The sequence below is a fragment of the Sceloporus occidentalis genome, unplaced genomic scaffold (genome assembly GCF_023333645.1).
Source record: "Sceloporus occidentalis isolate IW3139 unplaced genomic scaffold, rSceOcc1.0.p SCAF_127, whole genome shotgun sequence".
NCBI classification, from domain to species: domain Eukaryota; kingdom Metazoa; phylum Chordata; class Lepidosauria; order Squamata; family Phrynosomatidae; genus Sceloporus; species Sceloporus occidentalis.
Window position 1 is genome coordinate 767,539 of NW_028317107.1, and position 20,152 is coordinate 787,690.

General features: G+C 40.4%; 1 protein-coding gene across 1 annotated transcript; it reads right to left on the reverse strand.

Moving 5' to 3' along the window:
- Nucleotides 1-1,569: 1,569 nt before the first annotated feature.
- LOC149281788 (helicase senataxin-like) lies at nucleotides 1,570-16,965 on the reverse strand. The gene is made up of 24 exons (XM_089498960.1): nucleotides 16,786-16,965; nucleotides 16,220-16,430; nucleotides 15,824-15,933; nucleotides 15,227-15,443; nucleotides 14,994-15,119; nucleotides 14,673-14,844; nucleotides 14,328-14,421; nucleotides 10,177-14,019; nucleotides 9,644-9,752; nucleotides 9,167-9,346; nucleotides 8,569-8,798; nucleotides 8,005-8,172; nucleotides 7,093-7,249; nucleotides 6,725-6,832; nucleotides 6,487-6,605; nucleotides 6,123-6,194; nucleotides 5,116-5,265; nucleotides 4,657-4,764; nucleotides 4,280-4,452; nucleotides 4,105-4,197; nucleotides 3,612-3,779; nucleotides 2,850-2,948; nucleotides 2,678-2,765; nucleotides 1,570-2,193 (listed from the first exon to the last, which is right to left on the reverse strand). The coding sequence occupies exons 1-24, from the start codon at nucleotides 16,963-16,965 to the stop codon at nucleotides 1,570-1,572; spliced, it is 7,599 nt and encodes a 2,532-aa protein (XP_089355086.1).
- Between the last annotated feature and the right edge of the window lie 3,187 nt (nucleotides 16,966-20,152).

Consider the following 20,152-nt stretch of genomic DNA (forward strand, 5'->3'; position numbering starts at 1 on the left):
TGTGTAAAATTTTCAGGCCGTACTGGGGGGGGGGGGGGTAAGTCAAGTTTTCACAGTGCCTGCGAGGTCCAAACCTTTCCAAGTAACCAGAAGTCTTGGGCACTGGCGAAGTCTTCATGTTCATCTTGTATTCTACAAATATTCCCCCGTTCCCGTGTTCGTTTTGGGCAAATACTCATAAACATTCTTCTTTGTTTTACTCTTTTTTCTGCTGGTTTTCTAGCCTAAGTCTTCCATAGTATAGCAGAGGTTAGCAAGAATCCATAGGATCACACCAGGAGCCCATGGTCCGTAAGAGCGACTCTATTGGTCGCCAGCAAGGAGCTCTTCTGGCATCAACCAATGAAGGGTAGCTGCTCTTCATTGGTTGGTGCCAGACACTCTCCCTGCCGGCAACCAATAGAGTCGCTCTTATGGATCTTTTAATCCTTGCGCCAAAGCCATTGCTCTCCCAGTCCAAGTTGCTATGACATGTACCTTGTCCTGCTCTTTGTGAGATGGGGCTAAATCCCTGTTCCTCCCAGGCCAAGTTGCTCAGAGCAGTTGTCTCAGACTCAGACAACTAAAGACAGCTGGATAATGGTCAGATTGTTTTTGTGTCAGGAATCAGTGAGCAGTGGATCACAAAGAAACCTCTCTGTTACTTCCCAGCGGTGGCAAACCCAATGCATTTGACACCAAGGACTTATAGAAAAGCATAGTAAATGAACACCATAAATGAGAAAACCGCAAGATTTACAGGTTGTTAGGTACAAACATGTTCTAACTTAAGGGGTATTTATGTTTTATAAAACACACACACAAAAAAAAAGTTTGTGCGTGCAAAAACTATGAAACGTCATTTTGTCCCATATCGCTGCACTTATATAAAGTAACAAAAGTTAATGAAAGTATAAATTAAAGTATGATTTCACAAAACCATTTGAGTTCTTGGGTTTTCAAGATAAGAGCGGATAATTCCAAGGAATGAGCGTTAGAATATACTACTCCCTGCCTCCTGCCTAATGTAAAATACAGATGTTTTCCAGCCACAAATGTCTATTATCTAAATGAGAATCAGCTGGTCAAAGTAAGTTACTTTAAGTTACTTTTAGTCTCAAGAAGTGGTAATGTTAACCACACACACAAGTGACTTAGAAAAAAACCATATTTGAGGCTTTGTTACATACAGACCAGAACTGCGCCATCTTATCGGATGCAGGATGGTAAAATAAAATTCAGACAAAGTGAACAGAAATTATACGACAAACAAACAAACAAAAAAAAAAAAAAGGTTTGGCTTTTTTAGCCATTATAAAATTTCTCTGTCTATAATAAAATAAGTTTGTTCACAGTATCAACACAACTATCTTACACTACTAGATACATTTATTATACAATGACCCCCTTTTTGGCCATATCAACAGGTAGTAGCCATCCTGATCAGCACAGGGATTTGTGTGAGTGAATCTTGCATAGTACGTTTTAAATACAAAAAAAAATGTAGGGTTTCCAAGGCCTGTACAAAATAGGACTGTTCCATCTGCCTGCAGTCTTCCACCTGTTAACAAAAGCACAATGGAGTTCTCATCAAACTTTCCTCTTCTTTGCTTCATGGTCTCCTTCGGAAGCTGGCTTACCAACCCCATCTTTGTCGCTGTGAAAGCTACTTGTTGGTCTCCTATTGAGAGAGCCCGGGGTTGGTTGTGGAGGCTGTCGAACGTCAGCCGTGAAATGTATGGACAGAGGTCGATGGGTGCTGTTTTGTCCCTGATTTAGAATGGATCGGTGCTGGGAAGGCCCAGATGTTGGACTGGGTCCTTGTGGTTCCTTTGTGCTCTCCAGTCGACGAGCTAACCTTGGGTCCTTTAACTTCTCTCGGGGCGCAGAAGACGCTGCAGAGGGGCTCACTAAGTTTTTAGAGGAATCCCTTCTGGAATCGGCAGGTGGAGGCACCACAGGCCGTGAAGGTGTCGGGGCAGTACTTCCATGCGGCTTAGCAGACTCCCTTGAAACCTTACTCTGGGGCGGATTATGGGAACTATCCCTATGCCTCTCATCTGCTCTTCCACTAGGAATGTGAGCGGTGCGTTGTGCTACCGGCTTAAGCTTCAGGATCTTACTGACATCATTTTGGTAGTTGTCCTCTTTTGTCTTAATAAGAGCTCCCCTTCTTTGGGCATCTTGGATTAAGTGGTTCCAATCGTTGTTCTCCTGTATCCAAGACATAAAAAGTATTGTTAAGCAAGGCCAAACATCCTTCAGGCGTGTAAAGCACGCACGACACCGGTAATGGGGGTCTTCAGAAAACCGCAAGAAGTCTACACTGAAGCATAAGAAACAGGAGACTGCTGGGTACGGTCAAACTGGAAATTTACAACAGAGACACCCTATGTACTCCAAATCCACTTGTCTTGCCTTAAATTTGTATTTATACTACTATCAACTATTAACTATATTTTAAGACCTGCCCCAGTTTTCAGGATTTTCCTTAATAGGATCTCAATGGGTGTATGAAACATAACTGTGTAAAATAAATCTACAGCTGCACGTATCATAGGGAGGCATTGGGGAACAGTCTAGAAACATCAGTAAAATCAGTGAATTTTCTCACAAGAGCTAATGTTACGGGAATATCTCTGGTAATTAAGTCCTACTTAGAGTCACAGAAAAGTTGGAACTTAAATGTTCTTCTTACCATAAGGGTTCTGAGGTTTCCCAAGATAAAGAGACTAAACTTGGCTCTGGTGATCGTCACGTTCATGCGCTGTCGACTTGCAAGAAATCTAAAATAAAACGAACGAGCAACACAATTAAAAAACAAACAAACCGACCAATAACTGATTAAAGTCTAATCAGACTTGGCTTACCCGATGGAACCCTGTGCGGCGTTGGCACGGACACACGTAACAATAATGCAATCCTTCTGACGACCCTGAAAACCATCTACTGTGTCCACTTCTCCTGGCCTGGAAGAGAAAATATTAAGCAGATGATGGATTAGTTTTAAATACGGTGCAACGAATGGGACTTTACTGGCACCAAGTGGCCTGTGTGGCTCAATACAGCATAAGATAACGCATGGTTGCTGTACATAAGAATACGCAGTGTTATTACGCACCGGCTTGTAATACTGCAAATAATTTGTCCTTGGATAAAAAAGGATTTAGAAATATAAAAACACATCTTCTTTGCTCTAAACTACAGCATCTATTACATTCTACATTCTCAAAAGGAAAAAAAAAAAAGGAAAATTCTGAATATGTTTTAATAACGAGTACGGGTAGCCTCCCAAAACCACCTTCTTCCTGTTTTGGTGTCGTTTTTTTGCAAAAAAATTTCAAAAGAGTTCTAAGCTACATGCTAAAAACCGCAGAAAAGCTACAGCGCACCAAGACTACATGCAAAGAGAATTGTGAGACTGTGTGCAAGCGTGTAACGGACCCTCGTGCTGATTTAATTTACTTACAAAGACGCTCACTTGTGTTCTGCCCACGTTCTATCCATTTGGATAGCAGAGACAAAGTAGGTTGTGTATCACTAATTATCCCCCGCAATAAAAACTGGATGTTAATGACATTTTCAGAAGGAAAACAAAAAAGGTTGGTTAAAATTCAGTGACTTGTCCTTACTTGTTATCGTTTCCAAATGCTTGTCTGAGTGCATCAATAATCATCACCTTCTGAGCACGATATGGAGTGATAATTCCAATATTTCTGAAGCAGAACTCTTTTTTCTTGCTTTTAATGAGCTTTATGAGAGCCAGAACGACTTTAATTTCCTGGGGGTTGAAAAATGATCTGGAAAGAAAAAGAAAATAAATCAACAACATTTAACATACAACAAGCACTGGGTGAGAGAGTTCCAGATAATTAGAACCAAAAAAAAAAAGTTTGCCACAAAGTCATTGTAAACTACAGTCATTACACCAGCCTCAAAAACCTAAAAAAGTAACCGTTTACACTAAAAAATGTGACAGTCAAAGCTTAGCTGAGAATTTCTGCAAGGTTTCAGTGTCAAATATTCTGAATTATAGTTTGCTGCAGTTAAAAGGGCCTAAATCTCCAACACATCTAATAAAGCGCTATAACCGTCGACATTCATCTTTTAAAGGAAGATACGTACTCCCTTTCTTTCTTCTCGTATCCATCCGACACATCAAACACCATGTACGGCTGGAAAGGCCAGTCTGAGGAACAGCGGACCTCTTCTGTTGCCCTGCAGAATGCACAAGGAAGACCCTGAGCTCAAAGAATATTCTACACGCCCATCGGACTTACATTTTTATAACAATACCTACCTATCTGTCTTCAGCATGCGCCGGTAGAAGTAATTTGAAGGGAAGAGGCAGATGTCAGGATGCATGCGGTATTGTACAGTCAGCTGAAGAACCGGGGAGTCGGTAGTCAGGGCTTCCAAATACCGGCACAGCCTGGACATCAGTGATTGCCCAAAGCCAAGCTCCCCGGCTTTCTGGAGATAAAAAAAAATAAAATATGGTAGTGAGTCTTTAGTATATGGGAGTCTTTAGTACATCAGTGTCTACCCAAATATATAAAAATCCACCAGCATTTACAGTTATAGAAGATAGTCTGAAATAAGCCAATAAAGTACCTAAATGCTTTATTTTTCCCTAGAAAGAATAAGTTGCATGGCTTCTTTGGCGAGACTTCTTACCAGTGAGATAACTGTTGGAGGCAACTGCTCCGGGTCCCCAACAAGCACCAGTTTAGAACATTGGTGGAGAAGAGGAATAAGGTTCTCCACTTCACAGGACTGTCCAGCCTGAGCAGAAGATATGAAAAGAAAAAACAATACATTTACCATGGAATGGAATATCAGCCGTGCCACCTTACAAGAATGCATTGCTTATAATCCCCCAAGAAGTAGTATTTATTTCAAATTGAACAGCAAATTACAATTCATGGACAGAGTCTTAGAAGAGGAGGCCATCCTTTAAGATATTCCATGAATCATGTTTACTGTCGTAAAGGATCTGAACAATTCAGTATAACATTACGGTCGTTCTTATGCCTTTAGTTAAATAATTTATTTCCCCGTCAAGGTTGACACAACAAAAACAAAAATAAACAATTTAGCAAAATGACCATTTCCAACAGTTTACAAATCACTGACCTCATCCACAATGACGCAGCTAAAAGGCTCCTGTCCTAGTTGTCGGAAGGCAGACTCCAGCAGGAACCCCCCGCTTGTGCTCAGCGTGCAGCAGATGACGTGGGACTCCAGGATAATGTTGCGTTGAACCTCTTGCGGACGCCTGCGGAACTTTTCATTGACATCACAAAATTTAAAAACAGACTCCAGGACGCCGATACGATTTAGCTACGACGATATGTCATTTCACAAGTTATTCCACCACCTGAAAGCTGCGGAAATCTCTAATTCGGATACATTTAAAGTTCCGTACTTGAAGGCTAAAGACACATCAGGTTTACGAGCGATTTAACTTACTACAAAACCACACATTGCTCTACCACGCAAGACCAGCAATGTCGCGTGCAATATTTCATCAATCTCAGTTGGAAACGGTTTATATGTCTGCTAACAAACTTAAAGGGACAGGCTAATTTCCCTGACTACTATAGAACAATGCATATTAAAGTACTATGTCAGCGACCCTAACTCTGTGTACTTTAATAAGCGTTAAAAAACTAAAATAAAATGAATGTTCTCACCTGACCCACTAGAGAGAGTGTCTTGTAGCAGCAGCAGCTGTATGCCCTATGATCTTACCATTGATTGGCTGCTTAAGCTGTCACTCAGTGGCAGTAAGCCCGTCTAATAAAACCAACGGGAACATGTCAACTGGCTGGCTTGAGTAGCCAATTGGTGGCAGGAATGTTCTCACTTTTGAAATAGGAGGGAAGATCTTACACATGCGCATCGGGGACTAAACCGGCTGATAAGAGGCGAGTACATCGTGGGGAAGGAGATGCCGTCAGCCAAATGCACCTCCGGCAGGACATTTAGCTGGGGAAAGGGGGCAAATACATTTAGGGTGACTCTGTAGAATCCCCCCATGCAATTGGAGAGTAAACTATATGAAAATCTAAAGGGATCTTTTAAAGTGCATATGATGGCTGCAGAAAAAGTATTCCGTTTGTAATGCTTAGATCCCTTACCTCTTTTAGGCGATGTGCCAAAAGCTGTCTTTCGCTGGACAGTTTGGCAATCTTCTCTTCCAATTGTTCGCACTGACAGAGGAAAGCGATACAGCAGATTAGCATTTTCACCAAGATGGAATATAAAGACATTCAAACTCATTAGACCCTTATGAAGGTTTACATACGATCAAATAGCTCACAAGACCAACAGCCATTCTTCCAACAATGCGATCTGTTACAGTGTTAAAAGAAATGTTAAGCGGTATTATTCCACAGTTTAAGGTAATAGTCGGCCTTATGGTATTATACAAGAAAGCAGAGCTGGAATACATTGTCATGAACATTCAGGAACAGTATTAACCATTTAGTCATGGTAGTTAACTGCTCCTCTTACCGTATTCTTATTGCATCTTTCCATGGCTCGCTGGCGGGACAGCTCGTCCAGCTGCCTATCCAAAGCTTCTTTCTGTTTGATCATGTTTTGATCCTGCTGCGCGCGATCTATAAATCAAGTTCCTAATTCAATGGGCGAGGCAGACACCAACATACCACTCTAAAGTTATTTTCCCCAAAACCCATTTGTTACGGTTCAGATTATTACATAAAAGGCTGTGTCTCACACTCACTCATTCTGTAGTTTACTTGACAGTCCAGGCTAAACTTTATAACATCGCTGGAAATGCTTTTCTCCGCTCCCAGGCGAACCAGATTTATGTCTCCGCAGTTCCCTGCGTGTGAAGCAAAAAACATCTAAATCACAGAAAAGAATCATCATATTTAATACACACTTATGTAACAATTATAAGAAACTGCCATAATCAAAGACAGTAAGTAATATAAGGTAAACTGGTGAAAAATAAGCTTTTTAGTTGTCTTTCTGCCTTGGTGCTACTTTTTAAAGCTACGTTACAGGCTAGACATATTACGCAATACTAATAAACATTTAATTGCATGATGAATAAAGCCGTATACTAAATCCAACACACACCGACGGGATTGTTCTTGTCGTGGCATTTCTCTTTGAATTCTAGTATGATCTTCTTCATGAGGTCATCGATAGCTGCGTTGGACGGGGCGCAAACCAAAACTCTGTTCCTCTTGTTTTTCACATTGAAGTTTTGATCTGGAACATTGCTGCTGCTCTTCTGCGGGTTAGAACAAACGTTCACCAATATACCAAGAGCTACGAACTGTATAAGTGTGATACAAATAAAGCAAATCAAGTTTTAAAAAAAGGAGCACAAGTAAAGTGATTTAAATCTAATTTGTTTTAGAATTTATTGCACCAGCGTCTCATACCACATCGTAAATCCACAAAAACAAATTTGCAGAAGATTCTTGGTAGACATTCAAACGGGGGGGGGGGGGTTAGACAGCTGGAATCGTTAATTTTATGAATAGTTATACAAAACGTATTAAAAACAAACAAAAAAAAAGTAATTAGAATCCAACAGAAAATGCGCAAAGCGAAGAATCGTGTCGAACGAATAGATGGACTTTGTGAATTACGACCAGGCACAGGGTACAGGCTGGTTCTGCATAAAACTCAAAATTAAAATATCCATTAGTTGTGCTTATGCGATAAAGCTAGGATACAGTTAACCCGCGTCCTGTAACACATCGTACAGTATCGTTGCCATGCCTTTAAAGATATTCTAAGCTATTTTTGTATCTGCAGAGGTTATCTTTGTTTCATGGACAAACACTGCATACTAACTCGTTTCCAAAGAGAAACGTGGAGGAGTTAACTTAAATCTTCTCCAATTCCCACAACATGACCAAGTCTTTTATCAGTACAAGAGAGATCCAGGACAGTTGAAATCGTAACAAAAATACCAGAAAACGTGATTAAATCATTTTAACATTCATTCTCAGGAACGCTCACAGACCGTTCTCTTACCTCCATAAGTATTCTATAAAGAAAGCCCACTATTGTCTTGGACTTTCCGGTCCCCGGCGGGCCGTGGATCATGCAGATTCTGGGTAATTTGGGGTGCTGTTTCACCATAGCATAAGCTTTTTCGATGGCATTCTTCTGATCGCTGTTATACTCCTTCAGGCTGTGGAACTGAGATGCAGAAAGAAACTTTTCACAGCGTTTGTGCATCCAACACCTTGACAAGCAGACATGGCCTATGCAAGAAAGTTCTAGAAGAATTTTTTTATTTTTTTTTTAAATGAAACAAAACATGCATTTTTACTGAATTCATGTGTGTTAATGTCTACGTCTTATTCCAATTACATAGACAAAATGTAAATTATTTTGTCATGTTGCATCAAGGTAAATATACATGAGAATAATGAACAGATGTACGGTGCACGGTAAGTGCCAAAGGAATACGCAAAGCGCTACTCGCCGAGCGTGGCTGAAAATTGCAGACAGGCTGGACACAAACGGAAACATCTGGTTTGGCATTATCTCATCGGACATCTAAGAGTTATAGGAATCTTGAAATCCACCTACCAATTTGATTTCGCTTCTTAGGTTATCCCTTGGCAGGAAATGTGAGGGACTGGGATGGATGATGGGCTTGAAGAGCGGTGACTTTGGCAGATTAAGCAGCGCTTTGTATTGCCTTTGCGTAGTAATCAGACTGCCCACCACCACGCACTGCACTTGCCGATTGCGGCTTCCAGAAAGGTTTCCGTAGGTGTGGATACAAAAGTCACACAGCGTATATTGCTCCTTGTCCTCTAGAGAGAATAACAATGCAGATTTGATATTAAAATGGTATACCAAACTGGGGACTCTAATTGGTTCAACGTGCCACATCATGTCACCCATAGTGATTTACATGAAATGCAGCATTTAAAAAATAAAATAAAAAACACATCTCCAGCAAACCTGCAAATGTAGATATAACACAAAAATAAGGCTTTAGATTACCATATTTTAGCCAAAGTTCATACTCTCATCTGCCATCAAGGCACCTCATGGGAAGGGTTTTGACTCATCACCCATGGGGTGCCCAGATGAGGCAGGTTCAATTTAAACCTTAGCGGTCACACAAACCTTGGCCCACATGATGTAATACGGATTCTACTAAACGGTAAGGACTTACGGATCTGTGTGCGCTGGGAACGAATAAAGCGCGACATGTATCCCGTGTGATACACTAGGGAAGTTGGCTGTTCTCCTTCCTCCCCTGTCATGCTGTTACGCGACTCTGGCGTAAGCAGAAACACCAAGTCATCTTCCTTGGGATGGCGCTGCTTGTTCAAATCCGCATCCCTAAACCAAGCTGCAGGAGCACGCAAAATAATAATTGTTACAAACACAGAAAACAAGGCATGCACGTGTTTCACAACCAATAACGCAAGAGTAGTAGAATTTTTTTTCTATGAAATCGTCATTAAAAAAAAAAAATAAAAAATAAAAAACTTGCCGAAAACCATGGTTACTATCATGATGGCCTAGAACATATTTAAAATAACTATGTAGTAGTGAATTCATGTTGGACAGCCAGCAACCTCGTCTTTCAAGTGAAATCATCTCACTGCCTTACGACAAAGACTGGGCTTTATCTCCATGAACTTACCTTGAAATTCTCCCCGGTTTACTTGACTGTCGATGCAAAAATTCTGTAACTGCAGCCTGCATAGATGGGAATTTATCGACTGTTGTTTAGTTGACCAATCCTGAGCCAACTGTTGGGGAAAAAAATAATACAGGTGGAGATGAGCGGTCATTAGTTAGGTCATTATGTATTTTTGCATTTATGCCAGAACAGATAAAAAGACAAAACCAAACATTTTATGCTTATTTTAAAAAAAAAAATATTTTTTGTTTTTTACTGGTATTTTATTTTGCAAAACAAATCCTACAGTTATTCACTCTCTCGCTACCACTTCTAAAGTTACTAGTTTTGAGCCAGCGTCTCGTTCCCTGTTGTCTCTCTCTTTCCCCAGACAAAAAGTTTCTGTGAGTGAAAATTTCCTTATGGAGTTTAGCCGACATTTTTTTTTTGGCATGTAATCAAAACTTGAGTAATAATTACTGAACTATGCATATGTATTCTACGTATTGGATAACATCTGCAAGAAGTTTGTATGTAACTTGAAAATGACTTACCGATTCAAAGCTATTTAGTAACATCAGGGGGAAGAAAGCATTGAAATATTCATCGTATCCAGAAAACCTGAGAGGAACCTTCATTAGAGGTAATTCGCAGAGGTCCCTAGGAGGTCCAAACTGAGAAACATTATTAAACATTTCATATCTCCACTTCAGAACCTCCCTCATTAGCCAACCTGGGTCACGCATTTGGGAAAGGCCCATTTGATGATGAGGAAAGTTTCCTTTCTGAAATACAGGAGAAGAACCAGTCTGTAATGGGATATTATTTTGGTTGATAAGTGGCTGCAGTACGCTGCTTGTAACCTGTGGAACTGAAGGCTTATTTTGGCCGGTTGAGGACATAGCTGGTCTCTGGAACGCAGGCTTGGGTGGCTGGACTTTAGCTTTAGAAACACCGTGGATCTTTGGTACGCTTTCCAGATCTTTAGTAAGAGAAGCAGTCCTTGAAATGTTACCAGAACCAAAAACTTTGGCCGTGGAAGGCTTGATGGCTTTCTGAAGAGAAGGCGGCAGACCGGGTTTCGCAAACAAGTGATCGCTTGGTTTTTCTGGTACAGAATGCTTTGCACAATGTTCTCCGTTGCCACTAACAGTCGCTGAACAGTCGCTATACTTACACACTGAGCGCTCGACTTTTTCTGGGAGCGATGGAGAGGAATGCACAGTGTTGGGTGTGCTACAGTCGTCTGGGGCCCCAATTTGAATGTCATATTGTATCTGAGAACATACTTCCATGTCAACTGGATCTGACTGGGTTAAGAATAAATCACTGTCATCGTCATCAACCTCCTGATTATTACTAGATTCTTTTACTACGGTTGACGGAGACCCGACGGTACTCTCAACGGGTGAAGAAGCACAAGTTCCCTTCCCAGCAGAACTCTCACCATTAGCAGTAGATGAAGATTGTTCAGATGACTTAACTGCTTCATAAGGCATATACGTTGGTTCTTCTCTGCTAGAACTACTTGGACTTACGTCAGAGCTGCTCTTACGAGTGTGTTTGTTCTGTCCTGAAAGCGACACATGCTTTTCCTCTTCCTTTCCAGGGTGCTTTGAGGTCTCCAATTTTCTTTTGCGACTCTCTGAGTGCTCGGCACTTTTCTCTTTGGGTCTCGACTGACGGTAAAACTGCCGGTCCTGACAAGCCAGAAGTCTTTTGTTCCCTTTCACCAGTAACGACTGTGGCGAAATTAGCTTTGTCTTTTGTTTGTTAGGCTCTACCTTGCCAGCTGATTTGCCATAGTTACGCAGTTCTGCTAAGCTGTCTAGAGAACGTTGTGACAAGTCGAATGCTTTGCGGGGGGCTTTTTTAAGGCCAAGTTTCTCCACGGTGGAAGGTAGCTCGGGACAGACACGAATCTTCTTCGGAGGAATCACAGCAAGCGATGGTTTACGGGGACTGTTGTGCTTTTTATTTTCAATATATGCCCTCACTGGGCTTTTTGTTCTGCTTATTTTTGACTTCAATGAGATTTTTTGACCGGCGGCAGTCTCTGTTTTCTTGTTTAAAGCGGTCTTTGAGGAGGATAACGGTGTTTTCTTTGGCATGGTTGAGGTCTTACTCGTTACAGACAGTTTACTACTCTTTTCGGAAGAGGTATGTGATTTTTTACCATAAAACTTTTCAGAACTTAAGCTCTCATTTGAACGACTATGGCTTTTCTCTTTAAGATCTTTTTGATGAGGCATAGACAATTGAAACTCTTTCTCGGCATCCTGTGCTGCTTTTTCAATGGCATCATCGCAAATGTAATCCGTGTCGTAACCCCACTGGTCAAAGTCATTGTCCGATTCTAAGTCGTTACATTTTTTATCATCAGCTTCCACTTTAGAACTTTCATTTTTTTGTGCCTGGTCAGGAGAGAGCTTCTTCTCCTCAACCCAAGAGTCTTGCCAAACTGAAAACACATCATCAGCTGTTTCAAACTCAAATAACTGTGAATCGTATTGATCACATGTCTGAGGAGATCTCTCAGGTTTTATGTGAACTTCATTCGTTTGTTTGGAAGGGGAGGAAGACGTGGACCGCCGGTCCTCTTTGCGAATTTCGAGTTTCTCAGGCTTTAAATCTTTAAGGACTGGCTTCATTTCCTCGTCTGAAGAGGAGTCAGAGATTGTTATGATCTGATCCGAGGACATCTCTGTGTCAGACGATGAACTCTCAAAGATGGAAGATCTCTTTGAACCTTTCACCTTCCTCTCAATTAGGCAGGGCTCTCGTGGAGCAACCATCTCCTGGCTAGAGTCCTCAGAAAAGCAAAGGTACTTAGCATGGGCAGCCAAAGACAAACAGTCAAGATCACGATCAACCTGAGAATTGGTAAGGTTTGCACGCTGCGCACTTTGCTTTAACAATCTCTTTCTAATCTCAGTCAAAGGAAGGTCATCGTCATCCTCTGGCTCTTCATCAATTTTAATATAACTATTTGCACCGCTCGTTTCTTCATCTAAATGTGGTTTAAGAAGTCCCTTAGCTTCTGTATGCTCATTTTCTAAAGAAAGCCTTTCTAGCTGTCTAGCTACTGGAAGGTTCTCAGAAGTCTCTTCTTTAAGTTTTCTTTTGAGCCCCGATAAAGGAACAGAATTACCATTGACTTCTCTAAGCCCTGGATCACATGGCTCAGTCTTAATTGACCCAGCTTTGGTTTTCATAGTAAAGCCCTTGCCAAGATCACCGTCACTAATATTTCTTCTAGAGACTGAACTTTCTCTTCTAATTTTCCGGCTTGATGATTTCTCCATTACCTTTGATAGCTTGGATTGCCAACCCGTTAGCTCCTTTTTGGGTTTTGGATTCAGCTCCACAGCTGCGTCCAGCACAGTGTCGGCAGCTGACGCGCATCCTCTGTCTGCAGAAAAATCTTTTTTAAATGTCTTGGCACTGGAGCTACGCCCAAGAGCAGAGGGATTCAGCTCTGAAATTCGTGTCTCCTGAGGTTCACTTTTAACAGTAGGTACACTCCACCCTTCCACGCCAAAAGATGAGCTTAATGCGGTGCCAGCTTTAGTATCTACAGAGGAAAGCGGAGACGTGCAGTTGGAGCCATACCACATGTCATCATCATCGTCCATTCTTTCAATTTTTATGAAGGGCACAGACTGTGTTTTACTTGTTGAAATTTGCTCCAAAGTAGAACTTGGGGCGGATAATGCTTTATCCTTGACACTTTTAATAATCTGCGTCAAACATGTTTGCAAACCTTGAGTTTCCGTTTTGCTAAGTTCTAGATTTCGACATACATTGCCTCTGATGATGAAGTTGAGTTTGTCCAGGTACGGCTTACAAGTGCCTTGCTGTCCGAGCTGGTAACCTTCTCGCAAGAGGCTTCGAATTAGCTGGATGCAAGCACTTTGGACAGAACCACCAGTCTGCGAGTTGGGGGAGGAAGACAAGGAATAGTTCGTGGCTGTTCTAGGATTACTCCTGAGTTGCTGGTCTTTGGCTGGAAGCAAAGCACATTTCACAATGGCTTCAACCCATTTGTGTGAGCTCACCCAGAGCATATGAAGGCACTTTTTATTTCTGTGTAACTCAATGATTGAAACCAAGACCAAAATGAAAAGTTCTGTAACCTTATCACACTGTGGGGTCCGCTGATTGAAAACATCCTTTATTTCAGAATACAGGTGGTGAATCACTTCAATGATGTAGGCGACCCCTAAATCTTTCAGGTCCATCACAGACTGAACGTATGGGACAAACCACAAGAAGGTGCTGTCGTGGACCCGCATGTCTTGGCCAATATCAGACTGAAGGATACTTGCAAGACACTGCATTTCTTCATACATGTTGGGGCAGTAGTCAGGACAAATTGCATTCCTCCATCCTGTGTCCTACAAAAAAAAAAAAAAAAAATACAAAATTTTAAATAAAAATTAAAAAAAAAATAAAAAATTGAATAATTTGGGACATCAGTGAAATTGAACACATCTAAACATGGACATAGATTTAAAGTCTATTAAGAAACGGACATGGAATTTCTGCCTCATGCAAATGGTTTTAACTTAGAAGGACACAGACCTTAAAAAGGTCTATTCACCAACAAGTAGACGGGCAAGGAGACAGAATCTGAAAAAAATTAATACAGCATACCTGGGAAAGAAACTTCCATCATAATAAGATTACTTTTTACTTTACGTACCTTTTTTTTCTTCTCTGTATTAATGCTGTAAACAATCTGGCTGCATGTCACGAGGTCATCGTCATCACTAGGGTCTGGCTCAGTTTTGCTCGGCCTTCCATAAAGCAACAAAATAATAATAAAAAAAAAACTTCACTGGACAAATCACCACAAGAGCACACTATAAGCAAAGCAAAAATAATACTTATATATTTAATAATACTGAATTAATAGGGATTTCCTGCTCAAATGGAAATGATATCATTGCCCAAGAAGGTTGTTTGTATGTCTGTGTGCGCAAATGGGTTTGTAAAGTGAGCTCATGCACTGTGTATGAAATTGAACGTGGATGGCGTAGATGCAGACCTCATGCAGCTTTTCCGAACACTTTCAATCTCTCTGTTGTAACTTGGGCTGGCGATGATGGTTTGAAATGCCTGTATGGGATCAATCAGTTGCCCCCAGACTTTAGAGCCCAAACGGTCAAGGATCATCATGAAGCAATGAAGAGCAGGCCAGAAGGGGTTAAGGCTTTCATCTGAAATGTATAACCAGAAGATTATGCTGACGTGAACACAACAGCATCCGTCCAAACAGTGGAAGCTGAGTAAAGAGCTAAAAACAACATGATGATTCCCTATCGTGAAGTTTCCAATAAGGAGGAACAATCAGACGGATCTATAATACCGATACCTTCAGTATACTTTTCCATAACGTGAAGGATAGACTGCATTAAATCATTTTGCTTGTCCGGACCTAGCAGCAATGAATCCATGGCTTGTTCTTCAAGGACAGTCAAAAGCATGCAAATTCCTACACGAGAGAAACAGGACCACTTTAAGATACATGTCACGATCCAAAACAGAATACAGTATGAGACACAGGAAAAAAAAAACGCAAGCGGACACGTCGAGGCTCACCTAGCCAGTAATTCTTGTAGTTGGTTGTATCGTACAGGTGTGAAGGCAGAAGGATTAGCTTCCCTTCCTCCAATTCTGTACTGTAGAGATCAGGGTTTTCAAACAAGCCAAGCTCAATAACCTTAAACAGGCAAGTGAAGACCTCCTGCAGCTCATAATAGTCATCTCTGTCTACCTTTCCCTGAGCTTTTGCGGTCAAGATGGCCCAACGTCTGACCTGAAAAAGATGAGATGAGAAACATTAATCAATGCACAAAGAACTTTATAAGCCCAAGTAGAGAGCATGTCATTTGTCAAAGAAACCGAAAGCGCATCTGTCACCAACTGAGCTTTTTTAAGAATTAAATTGTATCCATCATGCATTAACATAAATATTTTTTCCCCAGCCTCTAATATAATATAAACAATGTCTTACATAAAGTCTAGAAAAGGGATCGTCTCACAGGCACCAGAAGCACTCTGTCAGAAGGCATCATGATGCAGGACGAACGGCTGGCAGCCTCACCTACCCACACTATGATCATTGCTATTTGTGGTTGAGTTCATGTTTTAAGGTAAAAAGTGAGAGAGAGAGAAAGAAGAAAACAAAAAACTTACAGTTTCATTGGGATGCACTAGCAGGAGATATACCCCGGGAAGTTTCTCGTACACCTGAAAGGAATTGTTCACTTGTTCCATCTTGCACAATGCATCAGCACAAAGCTGGCCTACGGAACAAAATATACGTAAACGAGTATCCTACAACACAAACAGCTCACAGATTTCTGAAGATTTATACCATCTATTTAAAAACTGTAAACACTGAGCTGTGACTTTTACCAATGCCGTTTACTGAGATGGAAAGCATTCAAGATACAGCACTGCACTGATTAGACGGTTACAAGGGTTCTTGCATAAAAAGGAAACCTGGTTGTCCCCAAAAAATGCCACTTAAACTCCCTTCATAGCCAACTCTTTCCTTCTATACAATATACGAAGACATGGGATACTTACTGACTCGTTGGTTGAGGAGTAAATATGGGTACTTGAGGGATTCTAAAAGTGGTACGCGAACTTTGCTCTCAAAGTTGGGATCTGTGTAGCCAAACAGCGGTTTCTCTCCATCTTCTTCAATCAAAAAGAGCTCATCGTCTTCCTCTATTTCTTCTTGCAAGGACTTTTCAAGCCAGGCGATGATGCGGGATGTTTCCATCTCCCACAGTGCCTGCCAAAAAAAAAAATGCTCTTAACAGTGCTAATTCCAAATTAATATTCTAGCCCTATACTCCTTTTATTCTCCCTGCGCTAGAAAACCAACATTTGATGCATCCCACAATTAAAAAGAGAACACTTGGTTCACTCTATTTTTTTTTTTGAAGAACAGACTGTCCGTGACACTTTTGCAAAATCTTCTTTCTTCTTCCACGATCTGACATTTCTTGCCACTGATTACTACTACTGATAGATTAAGCAGCCAACGTACTGCCAATGAAATCAATGGGAGTAGGTTCCTGTCCCTGATAGACAGCATAAACAGCCAATCAATGAAAGTGCTCCCAATGGGTAATGCTTAAACGCACCTTGTGGAGCTGCGGAACCTCATCCCGAGCTCGGTGGTACTCCAACACACACTCCATGCAGTAACTGAGGTCATCGTTGGCTTCATGGACGTCCTGTGTGTGCAGCTCTCCGGCAGCATAACCCCTGAGAAGATCGGTGGCAGCAGAACCACCAGGCGTGCACCAACGGCACGTACTCATTGTCCTGCTCGCAAACAATAAAGACACTACATTAGTACACAGTCGCTTCTTAAGACATCCTTACGACGGTAAAGAAGTCTGCTAGTAACTCATCTACTTTATGTAAAAACAAAGCTTATGGAAAATAAGAAAAATTATATATTAACAAAAAAGTAAAAAAAAAAAAAAAAGTCACAGAAAGAGGTCAATTAAAATTAAAAATAGGGAATTATAATTTATGGAACCATACTATGCACACACTTGTTCAAAAGTTTGGGGTCACAGCTATTTTCATGGAAAACAAGGACATTTCTGGCTGTAACATAATTGCAAAAGGGTTTTCTAACCATCAATTATCCTTTTAAACTTGGATCACTGAACACAACGTGCCATTGGAACACAGGAGTGATGGGAGTGATAAAAAGCCATTGGAACACAGGAGTGATGGGAGTGATAAAGGGCCATTGGAACACAGGAGTGATGGGAGTGATAAAGCGCCATTGGAACACAGGAGTGATGGGAGTGATAAAGGGCCATTGGAATTTGGAACACAGGAGTGATGGGAGTGATAAAGCGCCATTGGAACACAGGAGTGATGGGAGTGATAAAAAGTGATGAGCGCCTATGAAGAGATTCGATTAAAAATCTGCCGTTTCCAGCTACAGTAGTCATTTCCAACATTAACCCTGTCTGCGCTGGATTTCTGATCCATTTCATGGTATTTTTAATGGGGACAATTTGTGTTTTGGATGCTTTCCAATAAAGCCTTCCTTCAATTGTTGAACTGCTCCAAATTATGTGAATATAAATGTACGCGCACGGAGAGAGAAATAAGACACACGACACACTCTGGGTCAGGTCCAAAATCACTCTGTTTATTACGTTTGTGTTATAGGTTATATAGTGTCCAAAAAGAGGGACGTCTTAATACGTAAATCACATTAATTGGTTAATCCTTAAAACTATGTGGATATAGGCAGACAACCATTAAAAGCAAACATTAGGCAATATTATGAAATTTCCTTTAACTAGAGCAAAATGCTAGATATCTTTGCGGTTAGTAAAACATTGTGTAAGTATCTGTTAACTCATATTGAATGTAACAACGTACTGCTACTTGCGTCTCTCGCATATCTGCGTGAGGTTTGACCCTTTATACTAGTCAAAGCCAGCTTATATTCATTAAAGCCATAAGCGTTCCTTGATAACATATTTGCAAGTATTCTGTTTCCAGAACATTTGCTTTTCTTTCAAGGACATTTCCAAGTGACCCCAAACTTTTGAACGGTAGCGTGTAAATATTTCCCTCGTGTTCCGATACCTGAAATGGTTCTGTTTAGTCCGGGAAGTACACTAACAATATACTGATACGGTTTATCATCGACAGCCCGACATATACTTTGTGATTCTCCTCGTATCGAAAAGAACCTCAAACTACTTGACAGCTGAGCTGCAGCGACTGCAGTTCTATGATCAGTTGAAGAATTTGGGACACATTTTAACACATTCTCTCTCTTTTGTCATCAAATTATATCTCCAAAGCGCGCCATATTCAAGTCACCCACACAACCATCTCCCACTAGTCATGAATTAAGTTGCCCCCTTACTAGCCAAGTTACCCCAACATATAATAAGCTCTATTCTTTTGTACTAATAAACACAGTTACAGACTGTGCCCCATGTCCCTGTTTCTACCCACAGCTATATTATATTAATACCCCATCTCCTTGAAGCATTTTCAGCTTTATTCAAAAGGTTGTCATTTGCCCCAAACCTCCTACTGCAGACTGTATTGCCCCTAGCTCTCCCTGACACCGTTAGGCCAGTCCCTTTTAACACGAGTGCACTGTGGGGGAATTATCATGCCCCTGCCACTTTCACAATGCCCCTCATTAAACTCTTACCCTAACCTCACACACCACTCAATTTACCCCCCTCCACACACGCACTTCCCTGCCCCGTGACTTCACACTCTCCATGCCATGATTAGATATATAAATAAATATGTATATATACCCCCAGACAAGCCTTTATTTACACCCCACAGTGAGTGAGTCTCTAATCACGTGATCGCCATACCCCCAACATCTCCTGTCAAACCCCCTGAGGTAATAAACGTGTGGCGCCAGCTGCCATATTCTCCCGTCTCCCCCCCGGTCACCTTTTTCTTGGCTGCCCGCCTCTGGCATGACTTCCACTCTCGTGATTTGGCGGCCTCCCCCGGCAACTAGAGCCGGGGACTCGCGTTTAATTTTAACAACAACCCGTGCACACTGCCCGCACAACGATTCCCTCCAGCGCCTCCCACCTGGAAGTGACGTAAAGAGCGGGCGCTCTGTTTACTCTGCTGTGTGCGCCCTGCTAATCCCTCCCCGCCGCGGGGACTGTCCCAGGGGTCCGTGCCTGCTACCGCATCTGTGTCTAAAAGAGAACCTGTCAGGTGGTATTATTATTATTATTATATGCAAGTATACACTATTATTTATTATGAAATAAATGCATTTATATTATTTAATAAATGCAAGCATACATTATTTATTATTTAAGAAATATATTATTATTATTATTATTATATGCAAGTATACACTATTATTTATTATGAAATAAATGCATTTATATTATTTAATAAATGCAAGCATACATTATTTATTATTTAAGAAATATATTATTATTATTATTATATGCAAGTATACACTATTATTTATTATGAAATAAATGCATTTATATTATTTAATAAATGCAAGCATACACTATTTATTATTTAAGAAATGCATTATTATTATTTGCAATTATACACTATTATTTATTATTATGAAATAAATGCAATTATATTATTTAATAAATGCAAGCATACATTATTTATTATTTAAGAAATACATTATTATTGTTGTTATATGCAAGTATACACTATTTATTTTATAATAAATGCTATTATATTATCTGCAAGTATACACTATTATTTATTATGAAATAAATGCATTTATATTATTTAATAAATGCAAGCATACATTATTTATTATTTAATATATTAATATTATTATTATTATTATTATTATTATATGCAAGTATACACTATTATTTATTATGAAATAAATGCATTTATATTATTTAATAAATGCAAGCATACATTATTTATTATTTAAGAAATATATTATTATTATTATTATTATTATTATTATTATATGCAAGTATACACTATTATTTATTA